We start from the raw sequence: 16,516 nt of genomic DNA on the forward strand, positions 1-16,516 counted from the left end.
CTGGAGTGGGTAGCAATCCCTTCTCCAGGGGATCTTCCTGACCCGGGGATCAAACCCAGGTCTCCTGCATTGTAGGCAGATTCTTTACCATCTGAGCCACCAGGGAAGCCCTTTAATCTTTTCTACTACTTTGCAATAGAATCTTTTCTACTTCCTATATGGCTGGACTCTGCTTCTGACATATTCTTTCCCTCCCAAGTGAGTCACCAGTTTAACAAATCTCTTTCATGTGTATAGTCTGCCCATTGCTGCCTTCGCCACATTGCTGCCACCAACTGGCTTCCTACTGCTCAGTCCCCACCTCTTATTAAAAAAAATGTGGACTTTGGTGGACTCACACAGACTGAAAGAAAGGACACCAGCACTTCTGGTTTGCTCTTGCATAATGGCTTTATTTCAGCAAAAAGCATTTCTGTCATCTTCTTGATGACAGTAAGGATAAATCAACAGGAAAAATAAAAATTTCAAACTTATAATGTATGTAATAATGAAGTCTCAAAACATAAAGGGGTTGAATTTAAAAAAATAGACAAGTTTATGACCAAAGTGGGATATTAGGGGGGAAAACAAAAACTAATTTTGGGGAGGGGAACATATATATTATTTTTCAGATGGCTTTATTTTTTCACCCCCAAAGTGAGAGGGCGTTTTTTTTCTTTTTTTCCCTTCTTTTCAGGGATTCATTTCTGTATACTTTTATGAGTCAACCAAGCTATACAAAATATATTTTTAATAATACAAGATTGTGTATTATATATCAAATTACCCTACAGTATATGTAATTTTTACTTTATACATATATTTTCATTTACTTAAAAGAAATATATATATTAAAATAAAAAATATATATCTTAAAATAAAAGTTTAATTTATATTAAATTATTTAAATTTTCTCCAGTGTTCCCAAATTACATAAATGGGTAGTTGCTATGCAAATTATTTTAATATCAAAGAAAAATCACTAGAGAGTGGTTACTTATGTTTATAAGATTAAAATGCTCTTGTTAAAATTAGCATTTAATTTTTAAATGAATTTGGAATTAAAAAAAGGTCTGTATAGTCTAAGTTAAGGTTTTTCCAGTAGTCACGTATGGATGTGAGAGTTGGACCATAAAGAAGGCTGAACACTGAAGAATTGATGCTTTCAAACTGTGGTGTTGGAGAAGACTCTTGAGAGTTCCCTTGGACAGCAAGGGGATCAAATCAGTCAAACCTGAAGGAAATCAACCCTGAATATTCATTGGAAGGACTGATGCTGAACCTCAAGCTCCAATACTTTGGCCACCTGATGCGAAGAGCCGACTCATTGGAAAAGACCCTAATGTTGGGAAATCCTGAGGGCAGGAGGAGAAGAGGGTGACAGAGGATGAGATGGTTGGATGGCATTGCCAACTCAATGAACATGAGTTTGAGCAAACTCCGGGAGATGAAGGGAAGGACAGGGAAGCCCGGGGTACTGCAGTCCATGGGGTCCCAGAGTAGGACATGAATAAGTGAATGAACAACAACATAGAATCAAAAAATAAAGGCGGAACTGTACAGGTAGCAAAAAAAAAAAAAAATTATAGCAAATGTTATGTTAAGAAGTTCATTTCCAAAATACACATGCTATGCACTATAACTGGGAGGAAAGATTCCTTATGGAGGAAACACAAAGGAAAAATTTAAAGGACCAATAGAATGAACCACACTAAAACACATTATTTATGGACATAAAAAATCAAGTCAATGAGTAGCAGAAGTTACTTGCAATACAGATAACTTACAAAGAACTTGTATCAAGAATATAAAAAGAAAAAAAAGAATATAAAAAGAACTCTATATTAATGTTTTTGCAAAAAGGCATATCAATATAAAATTGGCAATAGAAGTGAATAGGCTCTTCAAAAAGAGAACATACAATGGTAAAGAAATATACAAAGAACTCAAACTCATTATAATCAGGGAAATGCAAAGCGACACCACAAAGAGATGCTGCTACACACCTAATATAATGACTAAAGTTAAAAAGTTGATGATATCTACGTTGGCAAGGATGCTGATCAACTGGAACACACACATACTGCTGGCAGAAGTGTAAACTGTTTTCAAAGTTCAAACTGGTAGCCTAAGTGGGTTGAATGGTGACCCCCTCAAAAGGTAGTCCATGTTGTATCCCTTAGAACCTGTGAAGGCAACCTGATTTGGAAAAAGAATCTGTGACTATAATGAAGTTAAGGATCTTGAGATCATTTCGGATTATCTACTGGGCCCTAAATTCAATGACAAGAGTCCTTATAAGACAGCAGAGAAGACACACAGAGGAGAAGGCCATGTGAAGACAGGCAGAGACAGGATGAGAAAAAGAAGGGATCCTCCCCTATAGCCTTCAGAGGGATTTCAGCCTGCTGATACATTGACTTCAGACTTCTAACCTCCAGAATTATGAGTTAGTAAATGTCTCCGGTTGTAACCCACCAAATCTATGGTGATTTGTTATAGCAGCCCTAGGAAATGAATACAGGCAGTATCTAGTACAGTTGAACATACACATTCCTTGTGAATGATCAATTCTACCTCTATCCAAGAGACAATGAGGCATATATAAGACAAAAATATGAGAAGAACATTCATATTACCATTATTTTCAACAGTCCCAAAGAGAAAACCACTTAGATATCCATCAAAAATAGGATGGAAAGATAAACTGTGATATATTCATTCAACTGAACAAAGTAATCAAAATGAAAAACTGGAGCTAAACACAACATGGATTTATCTTAATAAACTTATTCTGAATACAAGAAGGTAACACAAAAGAATTTACTTTCATTTATATGAAGTTCAAAATAGGCAAAATTAATCTATAGTGTTAGAAGTCAAAATAGTACCCTGGGAAAGTGGGGATGGAATTGTTTTAACATACATAATGTTAGAACTTTGCACCCCAAAATATGAAATCACAATTTCAAGCACATATGGAACATTTATAAAAACTGGCCACTTCAATGACAAAAGCAGCATTCTAAGCAATAAATGGTGAGCCATACAATGTTACATTTATGGATGGTGTTAATTAATAAAGTTGAGAAACAAACCTCAAATTTACCTATACATTTATTAAAATCCCAATCAAATTTGTGTTTTAGAATTTGATAGGCTGATCTTAAAATTCAAGTGAAAGACTAAGGTACCAAGAATACCCAAGAAAATTCTGAAGAACAATGAGATAGGTAGATTTGATGCTCTAGATATATAAACTAGTGATTTTATAACTTTTATATTGCTACAGGAGTAGTAAATAGATCAAATAGAGGGCCCAGAGGAAGACTCAGGCCTGTAATAAAACTTGACGCACATCTCCTTTGTCACTAATATCAGTGTGAAGGAGGACTATCAAAAGAGCTGACAAAACCAAAACCAAAAACAAAAAACATCTGCTTAACGTCCTTGGAGAGCTACAAAGTAGTGAAGAAATACAGGTCAGGATTTGGGGAGGGACAAGTCTGGAGGAATGAGCCCAGGTGTGGGGGCTACTTTCCCAAGGAGTTATTTGTTGATTCTGGAGATGGCAGCTGAGAGACTTCAAGGGATGAGGCTCAGTGAACCATAAGTCATCTCACAGGCTATGCACTAGGAGTGAGGGTATAGCCAATCAGAGAGGCCCCTGCAGGCACTATAGCTCAGGTCTACAGAGAGGCCCCTGCAGACACTACAGCTCAGGTTGTCATGTTAGCCCACCAAAAGGGCTAACATGACAGCATCAGGGTTGGCAAAGATGGGAAGCGACAGGAACTTTCAGGCATGGCTGGTGGGGCTGTAAATTGGTTAATTCACTTTGGAAAATACTTTTGCCTTATCTACTAAAGATGAAGATATGTATTCTCTGCTGCTGCTGCTAAGTCGTGTCAGTTGTGTCCGACTCTGTGCGACCCCACAGACGGCAGCCCAACAGGCTCTGTCATCCCTGGGATTCTCCAGGCAAGAATACTGGAGTGGGTTGCCATTTCCTTCTCCAATGCAGGAAAGTGAAAAGTGAAAGTGAAGTCACTCAGTCGTGTCCGACTCTTAGTGACCCCATGGACTGCAGCTTACCAGGCTTCTCTGTCCATGGGATTCTCCAGGCAAGAGTACTGGAGTGGGTTGCCATTGCCTTCTCCGATGTTTCCCTAAGTGCCTTCAATTCTAGTCCTAGGTAGATAGGCAACAGAAATGTAAACCAAGGGGCACAAAGAGACTTTTACAGGAATATTCACAGTAGCATGATTTGTAATATTCCCCTATAGGAAACACACAAAAAGTCTATGCTTAGTAGAATGGATAAACAATTTGTGGTATTTTTAGGCAACAGAGTACTATTTGGCAATGTACAGATAAATGAATGAATTATATAAAATATACATACCTTACAAACATAACACTGAAGAAAAGAAGCCAGATATCAAAGTTTATATAAATAGCATTCCATCTGTATACACGTCAAAAAGCACACTATTTGATTCCCTTTGTATAAAAGTTAAACACTAGTGAAAACTGTAGTGTTCAGTGATACATATTAAAGCATTAAAACTAAAGAGAAAAGCAAAGAAGACATGACAGAACAGTGGTCACCTGCTGGGGGAGAGGCATTAGCAGGGCTGCAGTGGTCTTGCAAAAAGCAATGGTCTACTTCTTGATAGGGGTGTTGGACACACAGATGCTTTGTGATAAACCAATATGCAGTACGTTTTTTAAATGTGTGTACTTTTTTTTTAACATATATATGTATCTTTCAATAATTAAAAAGGTAAGAAAACATCAGTGGATATGGATGATGGGTTTTATCATTCCATAAGTGATCTGTATCAACTGAACAAGAGTATCAATGGCAAGAGTATATCAAATCTTTACTTCCTATCAAATCTGTATCAACTGGCAAGAGTATATCAAATCTTTACTTCCTATCACACACAAAAATCAACTGGAGGTGTATAAAAAACCTAGGAAAAGCAAAAACCTTTTGAATTTTACTAGAAAATATGGGATATATCATCATATTCTATGGGATACATCATCATATTCTATGGGATAAAGCTAATTCCTAAAGAAAATACAATAATATGATCAATAAAAGCAAAGAGTGAATTGACCACATTATGATTAAAACTCTTCTCTAAGATAAAGTGAAAAGACAAACCACACATGGAGAATTTTACAGACTCCTGTATCACTGAAATAGTTTATAAAAACAAAGGTAAACAAAATCTACTTTCCTGACCATTCTTGGTTTTATTCTTACATCAAGCTGTGTATTTAGACCTCATGTTACTGGCCTGTTACAAACTTTGATGACTTTGTAAGTCAGTTACAACACTGACTTAAACTGAGATAAACTGGCCTTAGGAATTCTGATATTTGGTTTCCTGGAAGAGTACTATCACAGATAAAATTTACGACATCCTGCAGCATCTCTGTACAAAGTTGCTGGAACAATCACTTGGAGGGTTCTGTACCAGGAGAAACTTTTTTTTTTTTAATAGACAAAGTGAACCTTGTAACAGACTATGATTACTTCCTTTTATTGGTTACTAAGAAACACTTGACTAACTCTATGGACTGCCACTGGAAAGGCACCTAATTGTGTGGCTTTATTTCAATTTTTAATCTCACTCTCCAATCCTTACTGTCTTTTCAACCAGATTTTTTTAGGTGATTTATTTTATCCTACTGTGTGTATGTGATTATGTACATACACACAAGCACATATACACACAGAGAGAGGCATATAATATTAATTTAAAGGAAAAATCTAATAGATATTTATTATATTAAAGTTTATAACTTCTGTTGATCAAAAGATATCATTAAGAGAATAAATGGCAAGCTACAGAGTAGAAGATGTTTGAAATACACGTAACAAAAGGCTCAAATCCAGGAATATAAGCAACTTCTACAAATTAGTTAAAAAAAAAAAAAGATAATTCAAAAGAAAAATGAACAAAGTCGGTAGACAGCAGAGCTAAAGTTCCAATCTGATGCCTTACTTTATTTTACTTAATAAAATTATCATTTTACTTATTTGTAATGCTGTCACCTAGCAACAGTGACAATCACTGTTTACACTTTGGTCCTGGTAGAAAATCTTCTATTTCCTTTCTTTTTTCAGGGGAAGGGGTGGATGCTAATAACCTTCTCTATATAATACTTACATATATATGCAATTTGTTGCAATTACAGAAATCAGATTATACCAAATACAGTATTTTACAATATTTTCCATATAATTAATAAAAAATTATTTCAGAGATTATACTAATATGGGTTCCATGTAAAGTCTTTAAAAGATCTGCAATATACATCCACACAAAAAGTATCCCTGTGTATCTACTTCCCCACACCCTTACCAGCAGGCCTCTGGTTCAGACTCATAAATGGTGATCAGAACACTTCCTCCCGGCTTCCTTCAAGCATTGAGAACAAAGAAATTAAGAAGGAGCAAAATAATGAGCAGACAGAAATGCCAGGGAATGAAAAGGGTGTGTGATGGAGCTTAGAAAAGAAACAAGTGGCTGAAAGTGAACAAAGGAATGAGGAAATGGGAAAGGGGTTAAATTTTTTTTTTCTTGGGTAGGACATCATTCAGGAATATTCCTATTAATCAGGCCATGACTCTGAGATAACTATACTAATGACTGAGGAGCAAGATGTAGTTTCTGACTTCATAATTTGATTGAGAGTAGATAAAGGAGGGCTAGAACCAATCCTGGAGAAGGCAATGGCAACCCACTCCAGTGTTCTTGCCTGGAGAATCCCAGGGACGGGGGAGCCTGGTGGGCCGCCGTCTCTGGGGTCGCACAGAGTCGGACACAACTGAAGTGACTTAGCAGCAGCAGCAGCAGAACCAATCCCACCAAAATTGGATATCTTAACCTAAGCTCTTACTTTTGGAGTTTGGGTTTCTTCTCCTCAATTTTTAGTCAGTTTCCTCCCCCCAGAGATAAATTTTATCTGAGAAAAATTCCCAAACTTCACTTGGAGTTTTGAGAGCAGAACAAAGCATGTGCTTCACAGTTTCAAAGAAAATGTTCAGGCTTTGGTTGCAGTTGAATAACTTCAAAATGGCTTCATTTAAAGACTTCATAAAAATATGAAAAAATTTATAAAGAAATTTTTAATCTATAAAGAAAGCTGAGAGCAGAACTGATGCTTTTGAACTGTGGTGTTGGAGAAGACTCTTGAGAGTTCCTTGGACTGAAAGGAGGTCCAACCAGTCCATCCTAAAGGAGATCAGTCCTGAGTGTTCATTGGAAGGACTGATGTTAAAGCTGAAACTCCAACACTTTGGCCACCTGATGCAAAGAGCTGGCTAATTTGAAAAGACCCTGATGCTGGGAAAGATTGAGGGCAGGAGGAGAAGGGGACAACAGAGGATGAGATGGTTGGATGGCATCACCGACTCAATGGACATGAGTTTGGGTAAACTCCGGGAGTTGGTGATGGACAGGGAGGCCTGGCGTGCTGTGGTCCATGGGGTCGCAGAGAGTGGGATATGACTGAGCGACTGAACTGAACTGAGAAGCATACACTCAATAAAGAAGTGCTGGAGAAAATGAGTCTGAGTTTTTGTGATTCTATAAAAGGCTTGGTCTGTAAGACAGTCCCTGAGTCAGTATCTGAGAAACAACAATGTATTAGTGCTCAGATATTCACATAACAGAGAACCACAAAATCAGGATTAAAAGATGGAGTTTGGATACACACTGATGACCTGAACTATGTTATGCAAATGCTTTACTGTGTTTTCTGGGCTTTCAGGGACACTGAGATAATGTACATGTGAAAGGATTACAGCAGAATAGCTGGCTCCATGCTGGTATGCTATCACAGGGAAACCAAGACAGCCTAAGGAATATGGAAATCAACACAGCTCTACAACCCTGATTATGCTCACCCACTGTTTGACCACATATTTCCTTCTATGGAGAAAAAAAATAAAGAAATTCATTCCCCAAATAAAAATTCATTCCCCAAACTCTTGGAAGACAGAATCTAGACAGACAAAAGCATATCTACATAAAAATTCTGAGGACTAATACATAAAGCTTTAAAATATTAAAAGCCAAAGCAGTAACCTAAAATAAAATACTTCCTTTAACTGCTTTTGCTAGTGGTCTGTAATGCATTTTTCACAGTTCCCCAAGATAAAAAGGCAACTGTCAGCATCCATTCCCACGTTTTTCTCATGAATATATATCAAGGGAAGTACAACAAAGTCTGCTTGGGATTAGAGTTATGAACATCAGATTTCAAAAGAACAAAATGTTTTAGGAGTTTATTACAGCTTTGTCTCACCAAACTCTAAAAATGTGGGGAAAGTAGAATTCTATAGTTCTGAGTTTTCTTAAAGATTTAAGAAAGTAGAGAGCCAATGACATTTTCATATATTATTCTAATTGGAAAATAAAAAAGAATATTAGACTACATCCTGACATTTAAAAATACTTTTGATAGTGTTTCCCAATTACCAACAGTGATGACTATGGATAACATGGATGAAAAAATTAATGAGCAGTATTATTTTTTCTTATTATGTTTAAGACCATCTCCAGTACTACCAATCAGAGTTGACTTGATGTTTGAGAAAAAAACACCATAAAATTACAAGGTAGGCTTAAAAAGTATGTACAAGTGATTAGGGAATCCACTGCAAGGAGATCCAACCAGTCCATTCTAAAGGAGATCAATCCTGGGTGTTCATTGGAAGGACTGATGCTGAAGCTGAAACTGCAATACTTTGGCCACCTCATGCGACGAGTTGACTCACTGGAAAAGACTCTGATGCTGGGAAAGGTTGGGGGCGGGAGGAGAAGGGGATGACAGGGAATGAGATGGCTGGATGGCACCACCGACTCTGTGGACATGAGTTTGAGTGAACTCCGGGAGTTGGTGATGGACAGGGAGGCCTGGCGTGCTGGGATTCATGGGGTCGCAGAGAGTTGGACACGACTGAGTGACTGAACTGAACTGAATGAATAGTAATAGATTTATTATTTTAATTTGCAGCATATCACCACAGAAATCAAGAAACTGATACATTTTTAGATGTACATAAGTACCTATACATTGAATGGCAAGTTACCGTGGAAACTTTCATTCTGTGTAAACTTACTGGATTTATGTGCTAGAATTAGCTGATGAGTTGCAAGTTTTGAAGTGGTAAACTCATTAGCATTAAATCACAAAATATATTTCTTTATAAATATAATGCATTTATCTTATATAAAATATGTATTGGTAAACATTTGTTTTCCTCTGCTGCTACTGCTAAGTCGCTTCAGTCGTGTCCGACTCTGTGCGACCCCAGAGACGGCAGCCCACCAGGCTCCCCCGTCCCTGGGATTCTCCACTGGAGAGTCCAACACTGGAGTGGGTTGCCATTGCCTTGTTTTCCTCTAGCTATATGTAAATAGTGACAAAAGAAATTAAATTATGCATGCTTCTTATATCTTCAGTGTAGTTGAAAACATCTTAAAATTTTATTTCACTGGACAGCAAATTAAAGAAGAGAAATGATGACCTTTATAACTAAGGACTTTCTCCTCTCCTACTCTCTATACTGACAAAAGCATCTTTCTTTTTATGAGGTCCTTTAGGCCAGTGTCAATTTTTTCCCCCATTTCTGTATCTCTTTAGATACCCTGATATCGAGCACATAGTAGAATAAACCCTCAAAATATCTTTTGTCTTAATTTAACATTCAAATAAATAAAAAACGTTGCCATATTCTTCTAAAATATGTAATGTCTTTAGAATATTATATCCAAAGATTATGGAATAACAAACAGATATAAAAATAAAAATACATACTGAGATATCATTGCTAAAATTCTGATGGCAACTGCTTAATTCAAAAGTGTGATAATTCTCATATATCTTATACTTTTCAGGCACTTTGTGTTACAGAAGGCAAATGGTGATTAAACTTCATTATTAAAAAGAAGTCCCTTAAATAACAAGATATACATGGAAAAAAAAAAAAAAAGAACTTCTTTGGTTCAAAAGCCCACATACTTGTAACCCAGGAAACGTTCGAAATGTATGAATAGATAACTTATCTCCATATGGGATATTTGTTCATCAACTTTTTATCAATCCTATATACAAAAGAAATGCTAAGGAGGACTGGGTCTGTATTTTAATGGAAATATTAACACCTGAAGAAAAATAATATTTAAAAGGACCAAGAAGCCAGAATTCTTTTGTACCCCAAAAATGTACAAAATCAGAAGTACATTTTAATATGCCAGATCTTATTTTAATCAGCTATTGGGGATTTCTCACATCCTTCTCTTTATTTTCTATCCTTTATGGATGATATTTAATGTCTGCTATTGGCATGTTAGTCTGCAAACTCTGCCTCTAGCAGGAAAACAATTGTGTCTTCTCCATTTCCCCAATACACACACCGAACTCCAGATCAAAGTCACAGCTTTATATGACCCTTAATTATTCTCCACAATCAACTCTGACTCATGATGGCGCCTTTATCATCCTAAAAACCCATATTTATTCTTGTTAGAATTTCATGCAATAGGGAGATGACAACCCTGAATCAGTTGTCCAGACAGGCATATCAAGGATGCTTTTTCATTCACTCAGTGCTTAGAAGAGATAAAGTTAAGCGATAGCCTCCGGAATTCTGTAAGAGCAGAGAGGTCTCATCACCAGGACACTTCTTGGCTCCAGAACAAACTGATTTAGAGCCCAAAGGCAAAGTCACTCACATTTGCCAAGAGAGATTTTGAGTATTCTTTGGGACCCACCCCTCACACAAACAATGATTCAAACAAAATGAAAACAAAACAAAACAGGCTGAGTCACTCCAACACTCTTAGCTCCATCCTGTAGGAAGAAGGCTATAAAATAGTGTGATGATTAGCCTAGGGATTTCCTGATTATTTTCATTTTCAGAGCCTCTGTCTAGTGTAAAAAGTATCAAATAGGGTCTAATTAGACCTGAACACACAGACCTGCTCAAACATCTTATTGTTCTGAGTGGTACAACAGGGTTATTTTGGGTTATTTAAAAAATTCTCAAATCAGTAGTCAAGAAAGCAATGAAGTCAGTTTATCCCAAACCCTATCAGTTATTTGTATCATATATTAAAATGATAATCCATTGCCTGTTCACAGAGCACTCACCTCATTGTCTGACTCCACGAGAACTTGATCATATTCACTAAGCGCTACTAGAAACATGATAGAGGTGACGTTTTCAAAGCAGTGTATCCATTTTCTTCTCTCTGACCTCTGGCCTCCTACATCGACCATTCTGCAAGGTTAATAACATTCATATTAATAGCACATAAAGAAAGGCATCAATATAAATATATTTATAAACTTACAAACTTAAGAAATATACTTTCTGAAGAGAATGGTAACCAAAGTCAATTCAATTAATATTTATTGATCATCTACTAATTTTCTGTAACCCAAAGTCAAAGTCAAGACATTCCACAAAATAAATCATTGCAGTTATTAAAAATTACCTGGCATGTATGAAAATTATGACTGTAAAAAAAAAAAAGAAAGAAATCCTGTGCTGAGCCAAGCAAAAAGGGTGTTTTCTTTGACCAAGTACAGAAGACTCAGAAACAAAATGAGTTTTATTTGTGTTCAGCTCTAATGGCAAATACTGTCTTCAGTTTCTTTTCCTATAAAATGAGAATGAAGATCTTCATGTATTTCTCAAGGAAGCTAGAAATGACTGCAAAGGCATTTAAAAGATGTAAGATGCCATACATTTCAACATGTGTAAATCTTAAAGTAAATGCAAACACAACCCCACTGATCTTCAAGAGTTTGAGGCTGTTTTTTTCTTCCAATATTGACAATAATTTGTACAATCATGCCGATAACACAGTGCAATAAGTCTTATGCACAAGTCAACTTGCTATGCTGCTAGAAGTCATGAGTATAAAATTAAAATGCTGTAAGAAGCCACCATATGAATTATTTCAAGAATTTGTTTTTTACACATCAATTCTGTGCTAACTCGTTGCTCAGGAACTGACATCAATTAACTTGAATGCTAATGTACACATGAAAATATCTAGCAGAACTTAATACTGAATCTAAGTTTCTTCAAACTGTTGACTAAAATGTGCACAATGTTTACAAGATAAATATTTTCAGAAAATGAGAGTTTTAGGTACAAAAGTTTGAGAGTAGGGTTCTGAAAGTGTTTGTTGAGAACTGCAGTTATTCTTGGTGTCTTCCTGGCTCTCAGCATCAAACCTAAATTAAGAAATCAAGGATGTTCCAGTGATTGTTTTGAAAAGTTTTCATGAAAGAGATATCTGAACCAATACAATAATGTAAAGTAATTAGCCTCCAATTAAAATAAATAAATTTTTTAAAAAAATTAAAAAAAATAGGTTAACAGCAAGGACCTACTGTATAGCACAGGGAACTATGCTTAATATCTTGTAATAACTTATAAAGGAAAATAATCTGGAAAAGAATATATATATATAAATGGATAATTGGACCACTTTGCTGTACACTTGAAAATGATAGAACACTGTAAATTAACTATACTTCAATAAAAAGAAATCCGATGAGGTAGAAAAAAAAAAAGAAGCAGCAGAACTCTAGCAGGAATCTGGACTCCAGGGAAAAGTGTTCAGTCTATGACATAAGACTAGTGAAAGTACGTATATTAGTACTTTCAAGTCAGAATAAAATTTATGTACAAGTTATGTATGTATCACTTATATCATTAATAAAAATTCATAATTTTATACATTAAAAAAAAAAAGAAAGAAAGAGATATCTGAGGGGCAAAACAATGGGTCCAGGGAGACCTATGAACTACAGACATCAAAACTAGATTCTTAGGTCTTTATAAATATTAAAATGCTAGCTCTTCTCTGGTGTTGAGTGAATAATATGTTCATTTATTGAAATCTTCATTCCCTGAAATCCTGTCATGCTAAGCTCTGTAAGATGCTTTTGAGTATAACAAGAAATTATTATTCTGTCATTACTTTCATTGAAGTACCAAAAAATGTCCTTTAAAAGCTAGTGCTGCCAGTTCAGGGTCGATGCATGTTACAGGATGCTCAGGGCTGGTGTGCGGGGATGACCCAGAGGGAGGATAAGGGGAGGAGGGAGGTGGGAGGGGGGTTTGGGAGGGGGAACTCATGTACACCCGGGGTGGATTCATGTCAATGTATGGAAAAACCAACCAATATAATATTGTAAAATAATTAGCCTTCAATAAAAATAAAAAAATTAAAAAAAAGAAAATAGACTCACAGAGAAAAAAAAAAAGCTAGTGCACAAAGTGAAGGAAACGACCTCCCAAGATGGAATAGTGACATGGTTTCAGATTTCACTAATCATAAGGCAAAGAGGAGATGAAAATCTCCATGAAATGCTACATGTTTTCTGAAAATATTCTAACAAGGTTAGAAGCAGATGGAAATGTGGCGCTTCAAATTAAATATCTCTAAATGCTATGAACTCAAAACTTAATCCAGAATGCTGAAGCTATAAGGAACCTTAGTGATCATCTAATGTAACCATTTTATTGATGAAAAAAATGATGCTCAGAAATTATTTTCAAAGTGTCACCCTCTAGTATATGGCAGCCAGATGCCACTGCAGGTGCTGAGACTGATTAGAATAAAACACACAGTGCTTTGCAGGCAATGATGGAGGACCTGCTTATCAGAGTAACATGGCAGAGTTACACTGCAGAAGTTACACTAACTCCCACTTCACAACCCTGTATTATATGTAGCTGCCTTAAATGGGATGGGTTCTTCCAAGTAACTCAACTTTCTAGACCCAAAAACATATTCACATGGTTTCATTCCTCCATGCACCATGTGGCGTGTATTCTAACAAAAGTACATCTGAGTGATTGTGTAATAAGAGGTTAAATGAAAGCAGTCTTTCTCTCATCTTAAAAAAATTAGACTACTTCTGCTGAAGTATTACCCAGAAAGAATAGCAGTAGTGAAGGAGAAAGTAATAAATTTTCATTCTATTTTCCTATGTAAATTTAGGCTAGGTTAATCAATGCATTTTCGAAACCACGTAGTTTTAAATTTTTGAAGCAACTTATTTTGATTTCACTGATTTCTTAGTGATTTAATCTGAAATAAGAAACCTGTTCGTGCGCCTTTCTTCTATTTCCTCTTTCAGGGACACATTACTTCATTTGTATATCTAATGATAATAATTGGTATAAAGGTGTTATTGTTTTAAAGTCTATACATGATTTCAATATATATTCACCAACGTGCTCTAGGTGTAAGAGCTCGGAAGTGAATTTTATGGACTCAGTTACTACCTGAAAATGACACTTTGTAAGTCGAAGGGGTATTCGATGATCCCTGTGGTGGGGACTCGAACTCTGAGCACATCTTGTTGCGTAGGCAGGTAGGAAGGGTCGGCAACGCGGTCCAAGTCATTAAGATAGCTGGAGGAGGGAAGACACAGTGAGAATGTCAGTGACACCGTTGCACATGGCCTGCTGATGGAGAAGGAAGGGAAACAATGCATCCTAAGAGAAAAGAAAGAGAAAATCAGAAAGTGACAGATGCAGTCAACCTTCCACAAGTCATAGCAAGATTGTCCATCTATGACGATATGGTTCACAGTATTTCTCATTTCTTCTCTTACAATCAAATAGCACCCAGACCAAAAGTAAAGGGGGAGAAGTAAAGAACTAAATCAGTCTCCTGCCCTCTACTTCTTTAGCAAGTCTGGTGATTGAGCAGGAGTTTAAAGCAAATAGCTTTTGAATTATTTACACAAATGTTATTTGTATAAATAAGCAGATAACAGAGTGACACATAGGGTCAGGATGCATTTTTTTCCCCTTTTTTACAGAACACCAGAGTCCTTTCCTGGAATGTATTTCCTTATAAGACAACAGCATACTATGTCCTCAACTCTATCCAAAGTTTGAGTCATTCACAATTAATGTGAAGCCACGAGACTTCTAGCTACTGAGGCATCAATATCTAAGGCCAGATATTTCCAGTGTAAAATCATCACACCTAAATTTTAAATTTATCTGCTTATGTAACACTTCTCCATTAAAAAAAAAAAGTCTTTTCACTGTGAAATAATTTTAGACTCACAAGCAGCTGCAAAAATATTACAGAGAATTCTCCTGTGCTCTGATTTAATTTCCCCCAAAACATCTTATGTGACCATAGTACATTATCAAAACCAGGAATCTGACACTGATCCAATAATATTAACTAAACCACAGATGTTATTTAGATTTCATCAATTTTTACACACACACACACACACACATACATTTTTGGAGGGTATATACAACTATGAAATTTTATTTCACATAAAGATCTGTGCAGTCACTACAACAATCATGATACAGAATTGTTCTGCTATCAGAAAATTTCTTTGTGTTACCCATTCCAATTCTAACCCCTGGCAACCACACATATGTTCTCTATAAGTAGAATTTTGTCATTTCAAAAATGTTATATTTCATTCTCTAAAATTGCAAAAATGTTCGCAACTGTGAGAATCACATAATTGGTGAGAAATCACATAACTGATGAGAAACAGGTAAATATGACTGTTCTGCATGGTATCCTCATGATTTCAAAGAGACCCTATATTCCCTTTGGCCCGTAAAGGGATGGAGCACAGGTAAGAATTCAAAACATGCAACTACAAAGGACATACAGAAAGTAACTAACATGTGAATAAGATTTAAAGAAAAGGTAGAACCATTATAGACATGAAAGAGACTATATCCTCAATACCTTTATGCCCACGAACAAGACAGAGTGAGTTCTGAGATACAGAACAGGGAATGTCTGGTGTGAGGCATAACTTAGCAAGAGCATGAATACTCAGATGACGTGACCTATCCAGGATAAAGACTTTGTCTCACCCTCTGTTATTCCTTACTACCTAAACGACTGTCTGGCAAATAGTACTTCATGATTATTTGCTGATTGGATAGATGATTTCCTATGCTGAGAGTTAGTTTAAACATTATTCAAATATCCTTCTCACTAGTGGTGTTTCCATATCAATGATACGGTTAAATTTGAAACTGAGTAGTGAAAAAAATACCACATTAAGTCTCTAAGATTCATGGGATCATAAAACAGTAGAGCGAGGTCTGGCTTTAACAAAGGAATAAATTACCACGTTTTTGCAGCTGTATCAATTCTTTAAGACAAAGAAGTATTAATCTGGAAATTTTTAATACAAAACAACTAATGAGTATTCTAGTGGCCTTACTTCAAACATATCAATGATTCTCTAGCTGGCAATTAGCTCTCTACTGACTGATAGGAACCAACCTGATACTTTTAATTATTACAAAAGGGCACAAAAGGAGGGAGAGGCTGGGAGAATATGAGCTTGAGAGGCAGGAAGGAAGTATAAAAGTGGGCTGGACTCCAAATTTGAGGCCATATCTTGGCACAGTCTTGGAGGTGCCTGATGGGGTTAATGAGCCAATGTTCTGGGAGCTGGCCTGTATGTCATTCTACAG

At 36.2% G+C, this 16,516-nt stretch overlaps 1 protein-coding gene across 1 annotated transcript in view; it reads right to left on the minus strand.

Moving 5' to 3' along the window:
• Positions 1-16,516, minus strand: part of GNAQ (G protein subunit alpha q) — a 328,650-nt gene that overhangs the window by 69,980 nt on the left and 242,154 nt on the right. The window contains exons 4-5 of the mRNA XM_055426923.2: positions 14,321-14,449; positions 11,161-11,290 (exon numbers count right to left, since the gene is read on the minus strand). Of these exons, the coding sequence (XP_055282898.1) occupies positions 11,161-11,290; positions 14,321-14,449 (259 nt within the window). The remainder of the gene's footprint in view (positions 1-11,160; positions 11,291-14,320; positions 14,450-16,516) is intronic.

Source organism: Moschus berezovskii, chromosome 7 (genome assembly GCF_049115385.1).
Source record: "Moschus berezovskii isolate FMDL1 chromosome 7, NW_MosBer_1.0, whole genome shotgun sequence".
NCBI classification, from domain to species: Eukaryota; Metazoa; Chordata; class Mammalia; order Artiodactyla; family Moschidae; genus Moschus; species Moschus berezovskii.